The following is a 24,416-nucleotide window of genomic DNA, read 5'->3' on the forward strand; positions in this document are numbered from 1 at the left end:
CTAACGAAGTGTTCTACCACTGGACTATACCTCCCATTATTGGTATATTTAAAGATAAATACCTTATTTGCATTTTCAAGAGATTTAGAAGCATATTTTGTTAAAATTATTTTAAAGTAAATTTATCTCTATATCACTATATTAAAAGATTTTTCAAGATATTGGTGAATAAGAGTTTAAAATATATTCAGTAGTTGCTTAGATTCTGAGTGGAAATGGTTCTGTTTATTAGTGTTTACATAGGTTGTATAATTGTTACTCAAACATTGTTTTTATTTTTCAGATCTTTCCAGAAATCGCTTTACAGAAATTCCTTCAGATGTGTGGTTATTTGCACCACTTGAAACATTAAACCTGTATCATAATTGTATCAAAACCATTCCTGAAGCCATTAAGAATTTGCAAATGTTAACATACCTTAACATTAGGTAAGCAACCCACTTTTTTAAATAAATATTTTCAGGGTCTAGAAAGATGGCTCAGCAGTTAATGGAATAGGTCGCTGGTTTCAGAGTACCAGTTTGGATACTAGCACCCTCATGTTGGCTCATAACCATCTTTAACTACAGTTTCCCAGGATCCAATGAAGTCTTCTTACCTCCTCAGGTACCAAGAATACACATGATGCACATACATACATGCTGGCAAAACACAATATAAATATTAATAAACAAACATTTTTGGGTTTCTTAAATCTTTAACTGCTTTTTATAGAAAAGTAATGTATTTTGTTTATGCTCATATTGTTTTGTTCATTTTTGGTCTTGTTCCTTAAGGCAGTGTTTCTCAAAGTTTCATACACAGTAATTGTCTGGGGATCCTGTTAGGTCTGCTGAGGTACCTACATTTTCTAAAAGGTCCCTTGATAATTTATCTGCGTGTGTGCTAGTTATTAGATTTCACTTTGAGAGGAAGGCGTTAGAACATAAACATTTTCCTCATTTGTTGCCCAGTTCTGAATTCACTTATATGGGACTCTAGTTATAGTCAAACATTATAATGAAACACATTTTATGTAAACTTTTATCACTTGTGATATTGCTAGTTCAAGAATGGACAATTTGGGATGGAAGGTTGGAAAGTTTGGAAGTAGATGAGATGGCAGAAAATCTTTATACTTAACATGTTTTTTTCTTTCAGTTATGGGGATCAGCCCAGGGTATTGTGCATGCTAGGCAAGCATTTTATGTTTAATAAGAGTTTACTATGTACTAGGCAATATCGCAAGTGTTTGACCCATATTACCTCATTTATTATTTCAGCATCATTTTGAGATAGGTCATATTATTCCTATATTTCACATGAGAAAACTGAGCCAAGCTGTGTGCAAAAAGCCATATATTCATACAGTTGTTCTTTAGTGTCTGTAGGAGAATGACATTTCCCAAAATAGTAACATCCATCAATATTCAATCAATATTCAGTTTCCTTACATAAAAAGACATAGTGTATGGAGGATTTTGGTTGAGACATAGGACATTAGACATTTTAGAAGTCCGTTGAGGATTCCTAATTGAAGAGCATTGTCTTCCCCTTTTGTTACACACACAAACACACACACACACACACACACACACACACACACACACACACACACACTTTTAAAGCTAACCTAGTATTTCTGGAAATTCTCTGCAGAGATGAGATCAGGTGAAAGATACTGTCTTCCTTCCTATTCCTTCTTAAATGACATACATTGCATAAATCACTAGGTGTGGGTCTCTAAATGCTAATTTGAATAATAGGAAAACAATGATAGCTTATTGCTTCTCAGTGCTTGCTAATATATAATTTAAATGTTGTCTTCTCTATATTTTTGATTTTGAAATATTTTGGGCCAGTCCGTCTGAATTTGCCATTTGATATATAACATGAAGGGTAAGCCAGATTGACTGGGTTTCAACTCAGCCTCTTCTGTATACTAACTGTGTAACTTTGGAACATTGTGATTTAGTTTCCTTTTAAAAATGGGACTCAGGAATGAGTGTTTTCCTAAAGTGGGTTGCTGTGATGGATTCGTGAGTTAATTCAATTGAGTTATTTTGAACATTTACTGGCACATAGTAAGTACTCAATAAAAAGTTCATTGTTATGTATTTAAATGTACTCTAGGGGATTTTCCATTAATGTTAAGCTGGCATAAAGTGCTACCAGGCTGTTCTGCTGAAAACTATCTAACAATGACTAGTATTTTTAGAGAATCATTTTATTTTTAATTGAATGTATGGGCATGTGTGTCTGTGTGGGTGTGTGCATGTGAGTGCTGTGCTTGTGGAAGCAAGAAGATAGTGGCAGATTCCCACTAGCCAGAGTTACAGGAGACAGTGAACTGCTCCATGCAGGTGCTAGGAACAAAATTTGGATCCACTGCAACAGCAGTGCACGTCCCTAACTGCTCAGCCATCTCCCCACTCTCCAAGCTACTGATATTTGAGAAGATGGATTTCTTCCATCATTTAAAGCACAATGTCAGCAAATTTACCTCCAATCCTTTCCATGGTTAGACTTATGAAGGTACTGAATCTGCTAAAATTATGTTCCAGAAGAAGGTTCTGACATTCTCTAGCTCTGAAAAATCCTGAGTCATTGTTACGTGGATGACTTGTGAGCAGTACCATATGTAACAACAGACTTGTGTTTGAATCTGTGCTACAATAGGCAAGTCAGCTAGCGAGTTTTAGCCTTCATTTTACATATTTTTATATTGAAGCTAATATTTTCTGTCTTGGGTTAATGTGAAGATTAGACAGTGCAGGAAAGAAAGTTACATGTGCTTGTTTGAAAAGAAACAGTAAATGGTACTTGGTGGTAAAGGCTTATGATTGAGGTGCTTTGTACTTTTTTGTAGCGTAATGTCGAGATGCAGACATATTTTTTCATAGTGAGTCTCTCTTAATTTTTTTTCAGTCGAAATCTTTTATCAACGTTGCCAAAATACCTATTTGACCTTCCCCTTAAAGTTTTGGTTGTCAGCAATAATAAACTGGTATCTATTCCAGAAGAAATTGGAAAATTAAAAGATTTGATGGAGCTGGTGAGTAAAATATTGTATAAAATTATATGTGCCTCATATAGTATGTAATTTTTTATTTTGGAGTTGCATATTTATTTCTTTGTGGAATTTCACTGTAATTGAAAAAAGGGATAACTTGGTATATGTCTAAATTCGGTTGGGTAACAATTTCAGCTGCACTTATCTATGTCTGATTTTAACTCCCAGCCAACAACAGAAGTTTAGTAACACTTCGGTCATGGACACTTTAGGAGGCTTTGTTATGAGTTTTCAGACATAGGTTTCAAGTAAATAGCTATTTATTTATTTACTTTGTGGACAGAGACGTTCTTAAAGAAATGAGATTTTTCTGATGTTTTATGGAGTTGAGGAGATTTAGAACAGACTGGTAAAAGGAGAGAATGCAGCCGTGTGTGCTGGTGGTTCATGCCCTTATTCTCAGTTCCTCCAGGCGAAGGTAGGATGATCATTTGAAATTAGCAGTTTTACATCAAGCCGGCCAACATATTGAGACCCCCATTGCATTAAAACAAACAAATGAACAAATAATCAGTTTTTAAAAGGTAAAGCATTGGTTGCTCACAAAAAGAAGTAGTACTAACAAAATAACATTCTTCAATTAATATGCTCATACAACTTTAAACATTTTTAGGACCAAAGTAAATGTAAAGAGGCAATTATATGCAATTGATTGTGAAAATCGTTATAATACCTCTGAATAGTAACATTTTAGATTTTAAAGGCTATTGAACTTACAGATGAAAACATAAATGCTCAAGTATTGAAATCTTTTCATGTATTTGTGTTACTTCAATTCTACACTGTGTTGTGTTTATTTTTATTTTCTGTTTTGTATTGAGGTAAAGCTTTCCCAATAAATTGGTACTTTGGGAATTTTCTTAAGTAGGACTTTTTTTTTGTCTCTCAAGAAACAGAAGGTTTCTTTTTAAAAACTTACAATTTTATAATAGAAACATATCGTTATAACACTGTTCAATAATCAGAAATGTTAGGATTGTGTTTACTTCCTAAGGAATCACTTCATATCCAATTTCTCTTTATGTTTTAGAACTGTAGAAGTTTGGGGTTACAAAAGGTCTTATAAATGATCAGATACACTCACTCCTTATTGTAGAATCTGATAAGTCTACCTGTGTATTTCCAAGATGGACAGTTCTCTGGGTATATTTGAACCTCTCTTAATTCTCTTTTTTAAAGAATGCTATTTGTTATTAATTTTTATTACTTTCCACCAAAATAATGTTCCTGTTAGCTTTATCTATTGACCTTGGCCACTGTGTGAAGAAATGTGCAACTTCTCTTCCCTCAAATACTTGTAATCTACTGAAATTTTAAGTCCTGATTTTTTTAAAAGATGAAACACTTTTATTACCTTTACTTGTTTCAATGACTTTCTTTTTTGTGTGTTTCAGTTACTTAAATTGAACTGTGTTAATTTAGTAGTGTGATTAAATATTAGATTTTGAGAATCAAATATTGACAGGTACTTAATTCTACAACTTGCATGATTTTCTTTTAATCATACTTACCAGTTCTTTGAAAATTTCATACAATATATTTTGATAATATTCACTACTTCTCCCATCTCCCCCTGACCCCCCAAATCCACCCGGCTTCCCTATCCACTGAGCACTCTGTTCTCATTACAAAAAGTAAAAAAAAAAATCCAGTTCAGTTTTTCCTGTATATATATTCTTGGATGAGTGGCCTTCCACTGGAGCACAGTCAACCACACTCTTTAAAAAACAAAACAAAACAAAACAAGGAGCCGCCAAACATTTAGTAAATATACTCAGATAAGGAAGTTTCAGTGTAACAGAAATGAAAACTGAGAAATCTATATACAATAGAAATGACTATAGTTAACTAACACTATGGAAATTTTCGGTTAAACATTAATACAAATATATTCATTTCTTTTTATTTGATAATGTATGGTGTCTATAGGAACATTGTTGACCTATTATTGGGTGACTCCATTTTAACTGTTTTTATATAGACATGTGAATTTATCTATCTATCTATCTATCTATCCATATATATATATATATATATATATATATATATATATATATATATATATTTGGTTTTTTGAGACAGGGTTTCTCTGTGTGGCTTTGGAGCCTATCCTGGCACTCACTTTGGAGACCAGGCTGGCCTCGAACTCACAGAGATCCGCCTGCCTCTGCCTCCCGAGTGCTGGGATTAAAGGCGTGTGCCACCAACGCCCAGCATCTATCCATATTTCAAGAAGCTTTACAATAGTAGGTTTCCATATGATCTTTTTTTCCCCCAAAAATGTCTTTAGATGATTGTCCTTTAAATCAGGGTTATGTTTTTATAACCTTGAGAGACTTCAGATTCTGATTCCTTTGGACATCTTTGAGTAGAATTGGGCCACATGTATGTGTGCTTGTAACTGTTCCATAGTCTTAGCTCTTTTGTAAAGAGTAATTTTTTAAAGTTGTTATGACTATGTTGTCTGTTTCTCTAACTCACATCTCTAAATCCTTGACTTTGTTTAGGCTTTTATTCTCCTAAATTATCTGAAATCAACTATAATAATTGTAAGATTACTTAAATTCATTGATATTTATCTATACTGTTTTATGTCTTTTTGAACATTGGCTCATCTAATTTCAGTGGCCAAAGTTGTTCTTTAGTTGAGAGTTTTCCTTATGTACTTATTAAATCTAATCTCAAATTTTTGCATAGAATTTTTTATTGACTGTGGTATATCAACTTATGCCCTAATAAAAATAAAGATCTGGGGCTGGAGAGATGGCTCAGAGGTTAAGAGCATTGACTGCTTTTCCAAAGGTCCCGAGTTCAATTCCCAGCAACCACATGGTGGCTCACAACCATCTATAATGAGATCTGGTGCCCTCTTCTGGCCTGCAGACATACATGCAGGCAGAATACTGTATGCATAATAAATAAATAAATCTAAAAAAAATGTGCCAGAAAAGGCCATTAGAAATAATGTTTGTTGCTAGCAATTTGTTCATATTCTTAAAATTTAAAATTGAAAGTATATTTGTATTTCTCAATTTGACATCGTTTTACTTTCTTGTTTTATTTAGGACATCAGCTGCAATGAAATTCAGGTCCTTCCCCAACAAATGGGAAAGTTACATTCACTTAAAGAGCTAAATATAAGAAGAAATAATCTTCATGTTTTGCCAGATGGTAAGAAATTCACTCTTTTCACTTACTTGAGTAAGTGAGTAACCATACAACCTTTAACATTTTTTTTTCATTTCTGAACAGAACTAGGAGATCTCCCCTTAGTCAAATTGGATTTCTCCTGTAATAAAGTGACCGAAATTCCTGTTTGCTATAGGAAGCTGCATCATTTACAAGTAATAATTTTGGATAACAACCCGTTGCAAGTACCGCCAGCACAGGTTTGTAATAAGCATATGATACTTCTTTCTTTGCAGTTTTATTATGATTTTATGTTTATTAAATTGAAAAACAGTATCATATGAGTCCATTTTGTCTTTTACATAGCATTATCTAAAGCTTTTCTAAGAACTGATATTTAACACTTTTTTGTTTTGTTTTATTTTAAGATTACCTCATGTATCTTTTGTTGGCTTTTTGAGAACAAGGTTTCTTTGTGTAGCTTAGAGCCTTTCCTGGCACTCACTCTGTAGAACAGGCTGGCCTTGAGCTCACATAGATCTGCCTGCTTCTGCCTCCCAAGGTGCTGGCACTAAAGGCCCATGCTACCAGTGGCTGGCCAGATTTCATGTATCTTTATACTGGTCTCAAACTTTCTATGTGGTAGATGGGTATGATTATTTTTTGTTGTTGGTTTTATTTTGAGACAAGGTTTCTTTTTGTAGAATTGTCTATCCTGGACCTCACTCTGTAGTCCAGGCTGGTCTCCAACTCACAGAGATCTGCCTGCCTCTGCTTCCCAAGTGCTGGGATTAAAGGCATGCGCCACCATTGCCTGGCAAGATGGCTATGAATTTTGATCCTCTTCCTGTCTCTACCTATCTCATGATGACCTTGGAAACCTGTGCTACTATGCCCTGTTAGAGACTTTTTATTTTACTTTGATAATAGTTTTAGTGTAGGTTATAGACAAGCATTTGGAAAACCCACAATCACCATTTCCCTGTGTGAATTTGTAGTTCTGATCGTAAGCGTTACTTTAAAAAGTTCTGAACTCTCTCAGGTATACATTTGCTTGTTTTTTGTTGTTGGACTATTGTCATAATTCATATTGTGATATGGGTTGGAATTAAAATTCCTTTAGGAAAATTCTATGCTGGGCGTTAAGATGGGCTGTCTGCTGGACCAAGAGTGCTTTGCCTGCGGGAAAGTATCTCACATAAGGAAGACTAGCTACCTATCCATTCCAGCATATTCTTGTTACTGAGATAGAATCACGACAGATTAAAAAGATACAAATGGACAGCATTGCCGGGCGTTGGTGGCGCACGCCTTTAATCCCAGCACTCGGGAGGCAGAGGCAGGCGGATCTCTGTGAGTTCGAGGCCAGCCTGGTCTCCAGAGCAAGTGCCAGGATAGGTTCCAAAGCTACAAAGAGAAACCCTGTCTCAAAAAACAAACAAACAAGCAAACAAAAAAACAAACTTGAATAGTACCAAGCAAGCAAGCAAACAAACAAATAGAAAAGTGAAGCCAAGAAAAGGCACAAGAAACACACACACAAACACACACACACACACACACACACACACACACACACACACACACACACACACACACACACATATATATATATATATATATATATATATGTGCATATACGCAGAGAGATACCTTAAAAACACAAAACCAGAGATCATATTATATAGGCAAAAGGCCTGTATTACGCTAAGATAAGAAAAAAGAAAAGAAAAGAAAATGCCCAGACAAAGCACTATGAGAAAAAAAAATACCTCCCCAAAATTTCATGGAGTTTATTTTGTATTGGGGTCTACTTCTGGGCATGGGGCCTGGCCTTCAGAGTAGTTTGTGTACTTAAGGAGACTCCATTCGAGAAACTAATTTTTCATTTGCCAAGTTGTTACCAATTGGAGATAGCTCTGGCTTAGGGATCCGGGCTTGTGAGTACTTCCCTTCTCAGCACTGGGACTTTGTCTGGCTTAGACCCATGCAAGCCCAGTGCATGCTGCCACAGTCTCTGTGAGCTCATGTGTGTATTGGTACTGCTGTGTTTAGAAGGCCTTGTTTCCTTTGTGTCCCGAATCCCCTCTGGCTTTTACAATCTTCCCATCTCCTCTTCCACAAGCTTGTGGCTTTCTTTAATGATCTTCACCAACTGTAAACAGAAGCTCTTTAATGAGGGGTGGAAACTACAGTTATTTGTGGACATAAAGATAAATATTTTAATGCAGTAGAGACTATATTGGTTTAGATAACTTGCAGTAGTGGGTTCTCCTCTGCCATCCATGGGCTCCTCAGTCATGGATAATTGGCTACATTTACAGTGCCAAGCAAGAATTCCTTTCTATTGAGTCTTCAGTAGTGAGATGTGACTCCTGGCTGCCCTCAAGATATTAGTGCCATTATTGCACCTTTAAGAATATCTTGCCATACTGGTCAATGTTATGGTTCATTGGTATTACAGCTGTGTAGTACTATTTGCTTCAGTTCCAGATGGATTCCTCCAAATACTGTGTGTAAATTGTGTTATGTCTTCAGCAACTGAATCTTACCTTCTTTTTCAGGAAGGCAATAAAGGCATTGGCTATAGCATACATTGTTTGGGGGTCTTTTTGATGTCTTTAATCAGAAACTTAAAAGGAAGTTTCCCAGGGCTGGTACTGGGTTTTTGTTGGATAGTTGAGGCTTTTGTGGGGAGCATTGTCATCCCTATTTGAGTAACTTTAATTAACCTCCCACACTTACATATAGTCCAAAGTCCATGCAATATCAAAGAATCCAAGGAACTTTTTTATAATCTTACATTCTCTTCTAATAATGTATCTGTGTGAAGCCAGATATTCTTTATATATTTCAACCAGAAAAGCAGAGTGACAGCTTGCAAAAACAATACAGAGTGTGGTGATCCTCCCAGAACCTGACAGGAGAGGCAGGATGATCAGCAGTTCAAACACTGGGAGTTTGAGGCCATCCTTAGTTATATATCTCAAGATATGTGATCCTGGTGATTTGAACAAGTCATTTAATTCTGTGCCTTGTTTTCTTGTTTTTCTTTTCTTTTCTTTCTTTTTTTGAGTGAGGGCTACTGTGCATGGCTCCAGAATCTATGCTCTTTGATTGCTATACTGTACTGTGTTTTGAAAAGGCAAGGAAGTAAGGTTAAGTGAATTGATAGGGAATTCAACAAATGGTGTTCGCCAAACTAGATAGCAACATTTAGATGAACAAAACTAGATCCCCATTTCAACTAAAAAAAGAAAAGAAAAAGACGTCATTCTTAACAAAGAAAAAAATAGAAATATAGAAAACTTTTTCTGTTAAGAAGATAGAAGATTTTTATTTGTTATCACTATTGTCACATTTTTCTTCCTTGTACCTCACATATAATTCATTAAAATATACGAACAACTAAGATTGTGATAGCTCAGCCTAATTTGCGATCATTTCAAATTATAAATAGCATGATAGGGTTCCTTTTTTGTTTGCAATTAGGGGGCAGAGAGATGGCCAAGCAGTTAAGTGCACTCTCTGTTTTTGAAGAGGATCTGAGTTTATTTCTGAGCACCCACATGGTGGCTGATAACCATCTATAACTCCGATCCCAGGGAATCCCCTGTCTTCTTCTGGCCTCTGCCATATGGCAAGCACAAGGTGCACATACATATAAATAAAACACTCATACACTTAAAAATAAATATTTATATTTGGAGTTATTACTAAATCCACTTCATTTTTCATCTACAGATATGCTTAAAGGGTAAAGTACACATATTTAAGTACTTAAATATACAAGCATGTTGTAGAATGGATAAGAAACCAGATTCCCTGGATCTTCCATCACTGAGTAAAAGAATGCCTTCCCAGCCTCTCACAGACAGGTAATGTAAATAGTCTTACAGCTTCACTTGATGATTGTCCGCTGTTGTTAGGAAAGAAATTTATCACTCTTGGGTATACTGAATGGATTTTGCCCCTTTAAACCAGTGTTTAAAAAATATATTTGGTTGACCATCATTGGTCATTGAATAATTTCTGGAATACTGAACTAAGTGAGAGATTTTTTTTAGATAGCATTCTTTTAACACAGACAATGTATATGTTTTCCTGACTGTGACAACTGTTAGCCTACTTTTTGACCACTGCTTTAATACTTGTAACAGCAAGTAGAAATTGACTTTGAACTGAAGTTGGTGGAAGAGGAAGACAATTTGGAGGTTCCTTTCTTCCTTTTCTTAATGTTCTTTTCTTTTTCCAATGTTGAGTCTTCAATCTAAACAAGTGCTCTATCACTGAACTACAACTCCAGCCCTTTGTGTATGTGTGTTCTCTTTCATTTTGCATTGCTGGGAGTTGAATGCAGAGCCTGTTGTATTCTAGAGTAGGGCTCTACCATTCAGCTATAACTATCTCCTTGTTTAAAATGATGTATCTTTGAAATTGTTTGATTGTGATGTCCTCTTTATGACATTTTGGTGTGGTGGATATGTTATTCTTTTTAAATTCACCTTCAAGATGTAGATTGGTCTGAAAGTCTTTTTGAAAACATAATTCCATCCAGAAATAAGGAAAATAATTTGGAATGCGGTAAGACTACAGAAAGGGAGACTATGACCACCTAAAAGATTTAAAGGTTTGTCTTTGATTTATATGATAAATTTTGGATTGTTTTGGATGTGGTTGTAGTAAGTACTGTTGTTAACAGTGTAGTCTTGAGTTCCCAAATAGGACTTTCTCATGAACTTTCTCTTGCTTTCATAAAATATTTAAGTATTATATTTAGTTCCTAATGTGCATTTTGTTTAATATTAGTAGTAAAGCATCATTAAAGTTCTATTAAAGTTACAATTAATATCTATGGCAATCTCAATTAATATGCTTTCTATTTTTTGCGTGAGATTACTTTAGTAATGGTGTTAATTGTTTTCAGTTAGTTTTGATATACATAGTTGTTGATACCTACTGTTAGATTCATGGTATAGTTTGTTGAATGCTGTACACGTTTGTTTGGCAACTACTGGAACTCATATTCTAGGTGGAACAAGGAACCATATAAATAAGAGTTCGATCCATTTTTACTGCTATAAAAGAATACCTGAGATGACATCATTTTAAGTAATAGAAATTTTTGTGGCTCACAGTTTTGGAGACTGATTAATTCCAATATACGAGGGGCACATTCAGTGAGGGCCCTGCACCACAACATGTCAAAAGATAACAGATGAGAAAAAGAAAGCAAGAGATGTGAACAGGGTGTGTCACATTTACTCCTGTAACAAATCTATTTCCAGGACAAAAGTAACTCTTACAATCGAGGCTAATCTTTTCAAAGACTAAGCTCTTACCACCCAAACCCCTACAAGATCCCACATGTCAATGCTTTTGCTTTGTGAATTAAGTTTACAACACATTCAGAGCATAACACCCCCCTACACACACACACACACACACACACACACACACACACACACACACACGATGGCTGGCATATGATGGTTCATGTTGCCAATTTTCAAGTTTGTCACGGTGCTTAAGCTACATGCAGTCAGTGGAAACCATACTTCATTTTTGAATTTTCATTTCTTCTGGGGTTGTCAATATATAGTGTGAGGATACGCTTGTGCTGCTGGGCAGTGACAATGAGCTGTTGCTAGACCACAAGGATAGATATGCAATACTCTACAATGGGCTGTGTGTTGCTAAAGTATGATGTTCAAGATGCATGGTAAATGCATTTTTATTTGAAATATTTTTTCAACTTACATTGAGTTTATTGGAACCTTTTTACATGTATTAAAATTTGAAATTGTGTCATGCACTTTCAAAGGAGTATTTCTTGTCATATTCCAAGATTTTGGTTAAGGAGTATCTCTTTGGGAAGCTGAAGACTTTTAGCATTTTGTTTTGTTATTTTTGAGACAAGGTCTTACTGTGGAGTTCTGTCTGGAATTCACTATAGACCAGTACCGTCTGGTACCTCTGTCTATGTCTTCTTCCTGCCTGTCTTCTAAGTTACAGGCTTGGACCACCAGATCTGCCACCATGCATCATGGGAAGGTTAAGTTTTGATTCAAGAACCAAACTAAGAAAATCCAATTGTGTGAACAGGGGTGGGGTGGGGTTGAGAGAATGTCAGGAAGGATGTCGAGTGCTGGTGGCACATGCCTGTAACTCCAGAAGTGAGGAGGCTGAAGCAGGAACATGGAAACTTTCAGATATGCTTGGGCTATATAATAGCAAGTTCTAGGCAACTAGGGTTAAGGTGACACCCTGTCTCAGAGAAAAGAAAGAGAAAAAAAGCCTCAGGTCAGGAAGCTCTTGAGGAATTATAGCACAGTGCTATAATCAAGGACTGTCAGGCTAGGTAAAACCCGAGGTCCATATTTAAAAAAAAAACATGCAAATTAAATAGGTAAATTGCCATGCTTTGCCTACCTGTAAAATAAGAAAACACCAACCATTTTTTAATTAGACATTTAGTTTGAACTATATATGGCATTGTCCTGAAAGCACCAAGCTCAGTACCTGCTACATACTAGGTAGTTAGTTATTGCACACTGTGCAATAAGCTCTTTGCTATCTGGATGGCATAATTTGCAAGTTACAAATGTAGAAGGTCAGCTCAAGTCTCACACAAAACCAGTTCTATATTCAGCATGGTGCAGATGGTGTGTACGTGTGTGTTACCTTTTCTTAATTATTAAGTGGACTAATGTTGGTTAGTCTTCACTCTGAAAGTGATAATAGAGAGAAACAATTGTCTACAATGCAAGTGAGTCTTTTCACTTTCTGTGTGTTTTTTTCCACTTCATAGAGCTTTGAAATGGAGGCACTTGAACACATTTGACATTATACACATTATTTATATCTAACACATGTTTTAACAGCCAACAGGAGGGAAATTGTGTAATGTTAAAAAAAATACCCAAACTGAATAATGTCTTTATCAAAATGATTTTCTGTCAAGGCAGTCTATATTTTTTTCTTTTCATTCCAATTTCTCAGGAGAATTACCCTTATCAACAACCACATAACAGAGAACATAAAAGAAAAATACTGTTTAAATGACATGAGTAAAATATATTACAGGAAAATGTCTGTTATTTCCTCCTTTAAGAATGCTAGACATCAGAAGTATGCATTTAGCATTGTCTAGGGTGTTTTAGCTCAAGTGTGCATTGTGGATTTACAAGCAAAATTCTAACTGCTGTTAGGATTTCTCTTTCTGTAGTATGGAAGATTTTTATCCAAATAAAAATCATGGACCTGACTCTGGAATTGGAAGTGATAATGGAGAGAAGCGATTGTCTACAACGGAAGTGAGTTTCTTCTGTTGCTGATCCGTTCTGTTTTGCTATTTCTTAGAGCTTTAAAAAAAAGAGGCATTTGACCACGTTGGCTTTTAATTTTGCATGCAGCTATAATTTTTGTTATATTTTATGACTTGAAAAGAAAGAGTGTCTACTGATTTTTAAAAGCAGAACATTCATCACAACATGGGGTTTTGGTTGGAAATATGGAGATGGAAATGAGATACTTTGTAATTCCTGTTTAATCAAAGAAGCATAAACTTTGTCATGTATTTCAAATACCTCATTTATACTGTATGCTTGTTCCTTTCAGCCATCAGATGATGACACAATCAGCCTTCACTCTCAAGTCTCAGAATCCAATAGAGAGCAAACATCAAGAAATGACAGTCATGTAATAGGAAGCAAGCCTGATTCTCAGAAAGGTAATTCATGCCATATCTGCTAGTTTTATTTCATGTACACAACCAATATTAATGCTGAGACTTTTATGTAAAGTGGACTTTGAAAATCTACAATATTGTAAGATTTATATTGAGAAAACTAAACTTTTATCTTAATCACTAAAGTATTAGAACATTTACTGTATTTTATAATATTAATCTGAACCTAGACCCAGAAGTGTATGATTTTATTGATCCCAACACAGAAGACGTAGCAGTTCCAGAACAAGGAGATACACATATTGGATCATTTGTCTCTTTCCTTAAGGTAAACAAAACTGAAAAAAATTAATAACATTCACTTCTTTCTGATCATATAAAAGTATACCATGCAATTTAAAATGGTAACTTTCCTTTTTTTATAAGGGGAAAGAAAAGTGCTCTGAAAAATCTCAGAAAAATGAAGAAGTGGGAAATGAAAAAAAGTAAGTATACATCAATTCTCAAAGTGTTACTTATGAAAATTTGCACTATTCATTATATATTCCTACTTGATAACGCTTGAAAGAATGTGTTTCATGTGCCTTTTCCCCCATGTCATGTTTAGGTAGTTAACTTTCAAGTACTTTCAATTCCTTAATTAAATTCATAATTATCATAGATACTTACTTTTCCCCTGCAGTAGCATAATATGTGCATTATTTTGTTACCAAAGAGGAATGTGTCTTCATGAACAGTGTTTTGTTTCAGTTCTTTAACAACCCTTTCGTATAAATGTATCATTTTATCAGTAAGGAAGCTGAGACCTAGAGTTCAGAATTTCTGCAACTTGGGCTCTGTGTCTCTTAACATACTTTGCACTTGCTCAGCTGGTTATGGAAATGTTAAGGTAGTTATTTCCTTGTTTTATTGCAGTAATTGAGATTTCTATCTTTTCTTTATATTTCATCTCATGAAATGATGGAGTCATCCATTTAGGTTGCTTTTATAGCTTTACCAACCACATATTAGGACCAACACTGTGGGATTTTCCGTGTTTATCATTGACTGTAGAACCTTCAGCATGCTAGGCAAGTGTTCTACCACTGAGCTATAGCCTAAGTCGTACTTTTAAATGAATGAGTTTTTAGACAATTCCACACATGCAGATGAGGCATATAGGCATTCTCATCCCCCTTCTCACTATGACCCTTGTTAGCTACGCTTTCCATTAACCAGGGCTGTCTGTTTCAACCAATGGTTTACAAATAACTCTTGGAACCTCCTGTCTCAGCAGTGGATATACAACTAAACACACTGGTTCACCCTCTGCCAGAGTCTATCAATAGCCAGTATTTCAGAATGGATGGGTAGAGCTCCATGAGTTCCTCATTTCCTTGACTTATTGCTGATGGGCCCTGTCTTGTGCAGGCCAAATGAATCTAACTATGTTTCTTTTTGTAAAGTAACTATTGGGGTTGTTAAAGGTTGTATAGAGCAGTAGTTCTCAACATGTGGGTTGTGACCCCTTTGACAAACTTGTCCCCAGTAATATTTACATTACAATTCAGTAGCAAAATTACAGTTGTGAAGTGGCAATGGAAATAATTTTATGGCATGGGCCACCACAACATGTTAAACCATGTTAAAAGGTCATAGCATTAGGCAAGTTGAGAACCACCTCTCTAGAGAATGACATTTCACAGCCCTGCACCCAACATTTGGCTCTTACTTTCTTTTGCATCTTCTATAATGTTCTCAGACATTCTATCTGATTATATATTATATATATATCTATATTATCTATCTATCTTAAAAAGGGTGATAAAATGTCTCATTTATGGCTACAGCCCTATTTTTACTTTATATTTTGGACAGGGTTTTGCTACATTGCCACGACTAGCCTCAAACTCATTCTACATATAGCCCTGAGCTGCCTTGAACTTGTGATCGGCTAGCCTTAGGCTCCAGTGTAGCTGAGATTACAGATCTGTGGCAGCATTTTGCTATACTCCTTAGATTTCATTTTTCTGTTATTTTCTTACATCATCAAATGAGAAGGGTTGCCTAAGTGTGAGCATCACCAGTGTCTGTAAGATGTGATAATAATGCAATTTTTATTTTTATTATTGGTATTTATGGTTCTTGTTAAATCTTAAACTTTGGAGAATAACTTTAGTCTTTAATGTTAGAATATATTTTAATAATTCTGGAAATTTTGAAAATCTCATTTGAACCTTTTTACCATTCTCCCTATTTAAACTATTTTCTTTGTTTTACAAAGATATTTTAAAAAGCAAAAACAAATAAATTTTTATAAATAGTGTGGCAAAATGAAAAATTTTGGTATTAGTTTTTCTTTATTTCTAAAAATAGGCCATATGGAGGAGCTTTGCAGTCCTTTTTTATTTTTATTTTACATTTTTTATTCATTTTACATGCCAACCACAGTTCCGCTCCCCTCCTTCTACTTTTCCCACCTTCCCTCAACTTCCCCCTTCCCCCAACCCCATCCACTCCTCAGAAATGGTAAGACCTCCCATGGGGAGTCAACAAAGCCAGGCACATCAAGTTGAGGCAGGACCAAGCCCCTCCCCCTGCATCAAGGTTGAGCAAAGCATCCCACCACAGGGAGTGGGCTCTAAAAAACCAGACCATGCACCCGGGATAGATCCTGGTTCCACTGTCAGGGGCCCCACAAAGAGACCAAGCCACACAACTGTCACCCACATGTAGAGGGCCTAGTTCGGTTCCATGCAGTTTCGCTAGCTGTCTTGAGTCCATAAACTGCCATGAGCTCAGGCCGACCGTCGCTGTGGGTTTCCCATCATGATCTTTACCCTCTTGCTCATATAATCCCTCCTCCCTCTCTTCAACTGGACTCCCAGAGCTTGGCCCAGTGCATGGCTGTAGATCTTTGCATCTACTTCCATCAGTTACTGGATGAAGGTTCTATGATGACAATTAGGGAAGTCACCAATCTGATTACAGGGGAAGGCCAGTTCAGGCACCCACTCCACTATTGCTTAGATTCTTAGCTGGGGTCATCCTTGTGGATTCCCAGGAATTTTCCCAGCACCAGGTTTCTCCCTAACCCCATAATGGCTCCCTCTATGATGGTATGTCCATAGATCTCCATCTCTGTCCTTCTCCCAACTCAACCATCCTGTTCTCTCATGTTGTCAGGGCTCAGCACTTAAGAGCACTAGCTGCTCTTCCAGAGGACCCTGGTTCAATTCCCAGCACCTACATGGTAGCTCATAGCTGTCTGTAACTCCAGTTCCAGGGAATCTGACATCCTCACATGGACACACATGCAGGCAAAACACAGATTCCTTTTTTTTAAATACAGATTTTATTTATTTATTACATATACAACATTCTGCTTCCATGTATATCTGCACACCAGAAGAGGGCACCAGATCTCATTATAGATGGTTGTGAGCCACCATGTGGTTGCTGGGAATTGAACTCAGGACCTCTAGAAGAGCAGTCGGCGCTCTTAACCTCTGAGCTATCTCTCCAGCCCACAGATTCCTTTTTTATACTCAGTATTGTTAACTTGTGACCACTATACATTTCAAAATTTTTAATGGGTTATACTTCAGCATCACTTGTTAGCTGTAGTTATATTGAATAGCAAATGCAGATGTATTTTCCTAAACATTCCTTATTTTCCACTTTAATATTTTAAATGTAAAGGTGTAAGGATTTTAGCGCACATGGAATTAAAAATGGCAAGTTTCCATATCCAGATGTTGACAAAGACACTTGGCTTTACTTTTTGAATAACTGTGTTTGTTTCAGACTTGACAAAGTACAGTTACTTCCGGAAGAAGATGATGATGATTTGAAAGAAGTAACTGATTTGAGGAAGATAGCTGCTCAGTTATTGAAGCAAGAACAGAAGAACAGGTATTCTTTTCAGTGATGAGATTTGAACAGGCAAATTTTATAATCAGTAAAAGATTATCAACTCAAGGAAATGAAGTTGCAAGTAAACAATAGGGGCCTTTAAATATACGTGTTCAAGAGGTTAACTGCTAAGAGACAGTAGGAAATACTTAGAATAGAAATAGGAAATTGCATATATAACTAACAAAATGTGTAAAAATTGGCTCTACCTATTTTTGTGGTGCTGGTGATCAAACTCTGGGCTTCATCCATGCTAGGCAAAATCTCTGCCCTTGTGCTACACACCAGCCTTAGTTAATGTACTTAAAATTTCTACTTCTGTGTTAAATTGTATTAACTCTTTTATTTGCCCTTATTCATTTGTAGCTCATAGTAGCATTATTCGCAGTGTAAGCACTTCTTTCTGAGTATGTATTATACTGGTAAAGTTTATTTATTAGATTTTTATCAGAGTCTCAGTTATTTGGGATATACAGTTTCCCTAGAATTGAGGTGAATTATATAATTGTTTCTTAAATCAGCATGAAGATCTGAGTATCCCAAGTTCACAAGTGTCTGTTTCTGGGATAAACACCCCCCCATTCAGCTTTCTCTAAATGCATGTCTTTGCCACATGACATGAGCATGAGTATAGAATCAAGTTAAGTCCATTTAAATTTTTTGGTGTGTGGAATGTAAGAATGTGTGTGTGTGTGTGTGTGTGTGTAGCCATGGGTGTACTCATGGGTCAGGTGTCTTCCTCATTTGATTTTCACAATGAATTTGAAACACAGTCTCCCACTAAACCTAGAACTCACTAATTGACTAGAGTTGAACTCACTAATTGCTGACTGTTGAGCCTCCAGGAACTACCCTCACCAGACCTGGTTTTCAGATGCATGCAGATATCCTTGGATTTCAATTCGGGTGCTGAGAAATCTGAATACAAGTCCTTATGCTTGTATAGAAGACACTTTGCCCACTGAGCCCAAAGCCCATTTTTAGTAAAAGAAATGGACCATGTGCTACTCTCACTATTTTTATCTCTGAGGAGAGTCTTATATTTATAATTTTGAAATAGACTGAATGTTTTTTTCTTTTTCATGAAAAAATTAATAAGATAATTTTAGTATATTAGGATGAATAAGTAGTATTTCATTTCACTTATTCAAAATAAATATTCAAGATTAACATGGTGATCATGTCTTGAGAAGTTTCATATTTAATTATATTAGCATTTGTTTTAAAAATATCATTAAAACTTAGCATCTGGCAGCTGGATTTATGGATGGTTCAGGGGTTAGGAGCACTTTTTGCTTTTCCAGAGGATGGAGGTTTTCCCCAGAACCAAAAGTGGTTGGCTCCTGTAACTCTACCTCCAGAGTATCTGACACCCTTTTCTGGCCTCCACAGGAACCTACACATATGTGACACACACTCAAATGTACACATACACATACTTTAAAAATTGCTTCGCATTTGGGTATGGTAGTGCTTGCCTCCAATTCCAGATCTTAGGAGGCTGAGGTCATGAGATGATAGCCGCCGGTCTGGGCTGTGTAAAACTAAGTCTCATGTCACAAAACCAAGTCTGAAAAAGACCGAGCAAAAGACTTCCAGGTGTCTAACTCAGTGAGGGAACTATTGCCCAGCATGTATGAGGACCTGCCTGGGTTGCATTTCCAGTAACACAAAACAAAACACAAACAGTGCTGGTGAGATGACTCAGTGCATAAAGGTGCTTGCTGACAAGTCTGACAGCTTGAGTTTGATCTCTGGAACCCATATGGTAGAAGAAGAGAAGCAACTCCCACAAGGTGTCTTCTGAGTTTCACACAAAAGCTGAGGCATGCAAGTGTATAAACACAGGCGTGCACACACAAAATAAATACGTATGTAAAGCCAAAAAGACAAAACAAGCAAGCTTATCAAATGAGGAGTATAGGATCTGCTTTAAGGGACAAACTGGCCAATGGCTAATATGATAAATAGCTATCTAATACCAATTTTTGCACAGCTACTACAGTTTCTCTTAAAAATATCATACTAGAAAATATCACTTATCTGTCTGTATAATTTCTTTATCAAATCAATTCTCATTCTCTATTTCCTTTTTCTCTGGTATCACTGTTTTATGTCAATGTTTCCATGTTACTTATTACTTAATATCTTCCAGCACTTAATTTCTATGCCATTTTATAATAATTTAATTTTTGAGATTATAATGTGATTATATAATTTCCCCCTTCATCTTTCTTCCTCCATACTATCCTACATAACTCTGCATTTTACTCTTTCAAATTCATGGACTTTTAAAAAATTGTTGTCATATGTGTATATGTATGCTTATATGTATGTTTTACATATGTATTATATATAAATATATATGTAGATACACATATATATTCCTAAATACATATATACAACCAGCTCCTCAGTCTATAAAACTTGTATGCATGTTTTGAGGGCTGACCACTTGATATTGGATAACCGATTGGTATACTCTCTCTAATATGCCTTTTTCAAACTGGTTACAGTAAGGTTATATATAATCTACATGTTTATTTCCTGTTGAGGCTTAACTTCATGATGCATACTAGCACCAGCTCTTGGAAGTTAAAAAATTCTTGAGTTTATGTTTCCTTTATTTATCAAAGTTATATTTATTTTTCATTATGAAAAGAGAATATTTTTAAGACTCTACAATAATATCCATTTTCTATTTGAGAGTTTAATTTTAGACTCAACCTTGCCATACATATTTTTTTCTTTATTGCCATCTCTACTATTATTATATTAATTTTGTCTATCTATGTTTCTTAAATTATTCTTTGTAGTTTAGATTGTGTCACCTGAATAGGTCAACTCTTACAGGGTTTGCTTTGGCAATACCACTGTAACTAGTACAAAATGGTGACCAGCATTGTGTCTTCTACATAGTAACACAGAGGACCCAGTGTTATACTATCATTTGTTAATTGAATTCTTGAAACACGTCAAATTTAAAGTCAATGGAAGTCAGCAGTTCAGCTGAAATTTTTATATTCTCCATAAAATATTTATTTTATTCTTCAAGATATATACAATGCTAATTTTGCCTTATCTGATTTTCTTATGTGTTACCAGATAATAATACAAGAACTATTTAGGTTAAGTATTACTATGTACTGACTTGTCTAATTTTGAACGCATTAAGTATGTTTGAGGCACTCATTCTTTTATTCTTCATTATAAGGAAAATAGCCAGAATTGTAGTCTTTAAAAAAATGGTAATCTTTTCCCATAATACAAAATGTAACTCTTACCTGCTTCTTACAGGAGAAAGTAGCAGGTAAGAGTTTTTTGGGGGGTGGGTGGGTGAGACAGGGTTTCTCTGTGGCTTTGGAGGCTGTCCTGGAATTCACTCTGTAGACTAGGCTGGCCTCGAACTCACAGAGATCTGTCTGCCTCTGCCTCCTGAGTGCTGGAATTAAAGTTATGCACCACCAACGCCCGGCTTAAAAAAAAGTCATTTAAAATAAATTCACATAGTTCTACAGAGAAGATGTAGAATCTTTGTGTTAAGTTTTAGTACAATTATTATAGTTTTTGTGTTTCTTTTGTTTATTGCTATTCCCCTTTAAAAATAATTAAATAGTATAAGATTAATCCCAAGTACCAGAAAATGCTCCCGCACTCCTACCTCGACTATATACTAAACTGCTCTTTTGCTATTATTGTTTGAAAATAAACCTATTTTTAGGTCTAGTCTAAAAGAAGTGATGATTATACTCTCAAATGAGGGTTGACTGGAGCAGTGCCCATGTTGAATTCAGTGATGACTTTTTGTCAGCTGTTTTGCCACTTGTTTAGCTTTTATTTTGCTACTGAGTAAGATCTTTGATTTGTTAAGGAAGTTCCTAATTTGATTTGGTGAATGATATTGTCCTAGGAAAGTAACAGGACAAAATTATTGACCAAAAGCATTGGGGAAAGTGGTCAGTGGATAAAGCACAGTGTAGCTAACTCACAAGGCTTCGGGTTATGAAGACAAGTTGCTTATAACGCAGCCCTCATTTCTCTGATGTACAGGGTACGCTTTTGTGAAGCTAACACAGTGCTGAGTGTCTGCTTTGTAACTCCATGGGGGCAGTGCTTAGAGGATATCTTGAGCCCAGGGGTTGTGGGACATATCCCTATGGAGAATGAGGCTGAAAGGATAGAAACTCGCACTCCCCAGGGAAAAATTCAAATGAAAAGAATATTTTTAAAAATTAGTATCTTAAAAGTAATTTTGTGAGATGAAACAATTTTGTAGATTTCTATTTGTAACATTGTACCTGTAGTTAACCATGAATATCACACTTGAATATGAGTCCAGAGTAGATCTCATGTAAATTTTTAATTTACATTTTGTTTTATAGTTTGGAGGTCAATCTCAGACCTTATGTATACTAATAGACATTTTAACTACAATGAAATTAAATTTAGAACAAAAGGTATGTTTTTCTGATTTAGGAAGAAACTTGAAAAAGGAGCTGAGAATAAAATGCTAGTATTAGAATATTTTTTGTATGTGTAGTATGACTTAAAATAACAATAAGCTTAATGTTGACTTGAGAAAAATGAGAGAAATTCTGCTAAAAACATTTTAATGTTACTTTATAAATTATTGATCAATTTCCCCACATTTTGAATCAGTCCTACTAATATATGTTAGCATTAGAAAAATGATTTCTATGCCTTGCCTTTTACTGATTTATGCATCATGATAAGTGGATGTTTAGCTAGCTTCTTAATATTTGGTTATTAGCCTAAAGTAAAGATTATTGCATATGTGGACTTTACAATAGTTTTAGCTAACTGACTTCAATTAAATATTTACTCTATCCTATTTTGATATGTCTTATGTTTTCATAAGTGTTTTATTTGCTTTTAGATATGTTCTGAGAGCTTTTTTTTATTGTAGATGAATGTGCTTCTGAATACTGTGTGACATAGTTAGCTAACAACAACAACAACAACAACAACAAACGTTTGTTAACGTTTAAATAACTGAAGTGTAACTAACTGTCAAAGAAACTTCAAACATGTTTTGAGAAGTTTATGGATTGGGTTTAGTATTATAAAATGTATTATGACATGTTTCTTGTGAGTTTTATCTAATTAATCAGTATTTCAGTTTGAGGAGCATTGTGTTAACTTTTAGTTTGTTATAACTACTTGGATAGTTCTTTTGTAACCCTTAAAACCTAGCCATTCTTTCTTTTCTGTTTCCTTTACTAATGACTTCCTTGTCTTCTCCAAATACATCTCCCTCTCCCATCTTTTGATTTGGTTGATATATGTGAAATGTGAATATAGATGGAGGCCTTTAAGTTATAGAACATCATTCAGTGACAAACTCTTCCAGAGGACCAGAGCAGCAGGACGGAAATCAAGGTATCTAGAGTTGGTGGAAGCCATAAGTATTAAGGGGCCAGGCTTATGTAGCTGAACTGTGTTAGCATTTTGCTTAAAATAAGTACTGGGAATGGTGTTAGGGAAGCCTATTAATAATCTCAAACAGACATGTAGATAAAATAGATTTTAGTTTTTCTTTATCACGGAGTAAAAAAAAATAAAGTATCAATGTATATTCTAGAATTCGATATAGTTGGATTTTCAAATACATAATACATATTTTACATGTAAGGTGGCTTCAACTATTTTTCTTTCTACTATAGTATGAGACATATATCATACTAGTAAGTGTGGTGTGGAGAGTCGTCATTTTTATCATGGCGAAGGTCATAAAAGCTTGACCATTTACCCCTAACAACAATTCTCACTTTTCTTCCTGAGTAGTACTTACTGTCATTTCTCTCTCTTTTATTTTTTAAAATCTCCTTTTAAAGTCTATTTTTCTTTGATATTTCATTACCATAAGTTTGTATTTTGGGATCTAAGGAAATTTTAGCACATGTACATAGGAAAAAAATTTAAATGTACTTAATTCTGTGATTGTTTGGCCCAGAAATGCAGTGATTTGTGTCAATACTTGACCTATTGACATCACTGCGTCTACTTAGTGAGGTTATGCTCAGAGCCAAGCTAGTGAGGAAAAACCTGGCATCAACTGACTGTTCTATATTCACCATAGAGCTCTATTGCCAATGTGTATTTAGTTCATATGCAACTCTTTTCAGTTCTTTTCTATAGTCTTTACATTAGTGATGTCTAAATAATTCTTTTAAAAAGTAGATATTTTATTCATTGTAGCACTATTTGTAAAATTAAGTTACATTTATATGTATAATAATGATTTTTGAATATGTACAATTCTCTATTTTAATGAAAGATAGTTCCTAAATTACCACTTCTGACATTGAGATTAATACTTAGAATTAGATGAAGCCATGAACAAATAGTTTTCTTTTATAAGGAGTCATTATTTTTGTTTATTTTTGTTCTACTACTCTTTCCTATTCAAGGTATAAGAATTTTGTATTTTTTTTGAAAAAGAATTGACCTTTAACACTGATTTTTGCATTTACAATTAAAGTATATTATTTGGTTTTTGACAAAATGATTATGAAGCACCAACATAAGTCTTGTCATTTTCTGTCCTGAGAAAAAGGAAATGACTCAAAACGGTGCCTAAAATATTTCATTATGTTCGGCGTAAATCAGAATTAGATATACACAGAGTAA

The 24,416-nt window shown here is 35.2% G+C and overlaps 1 protein-coding gene across 3 annotated transcripts in view; it reads left to right on the forward strand.

Annotated features, from left to right (window-relative positions):
* Lrch2 (leucine rich repeats and calponin homology domain containing 2) overlaps nt 1-24,416 on the forward strand; it is a 76,328-nt gene that overhangs the window by 28,631 nt on the left and 23,281 nt on the right. For 2 of the 3 annotated variants that reach the window (XM_035449956.1, XM_035449957.1), the window contains exons 2-11: nt 284-428; nt 2,908-3,034; nt 6,118-6,223; nt 6,305-6,441; nt 9,926-10,059; nt 13,410-13,497; nt 13,802-13,913; nt 14,102-14,199; nt 14,298-14,356; nt 17,658-17,765. In XM_035449956.1, coding sequence (XP_035305847.1) covers nt 284-428; nt 2,908-3,034; nt 6,118-6,223; nt 6,305-6,441; nt 9,926-10,059; nt 13,410-13,497; nt 13,802-13,913; nt 14,102-14,199; nt 14,298-14,356; nt 17,658-17,765 — 1,114 coding nt within the window. Of the gene's footprint in view, nt 1-283; nt 429-2,907; nt 3,035-6,117; nt 6,224-6,304; nt 6,442-9,925; nt 10,060-13,409; nt 13,498-13,801; nt 13,914-14,101; nt 14,200-14,297; nt 14,357-17,657; nt 17,766-23,087; nt 23,166-24,416 lie in introns of all 3 variants that reach the window. The other variant, XM_035449955.1, reaches the window with a different exon arrangement.

This window comes from Cricetulus griseus, chromosome X (assembly GCF_003668045.3).
Source record: "Cricetulus griseus strain 17A/GY chromosome X, alternate assembly CriGri-PICRH-1.0, whole genome shotgun sequence".
NCBI lineage: Eukaryota > Metazoa > Chordata > Mammalia > Rodentia > Cricetidae > Cricetulus > Cricetulus griseus.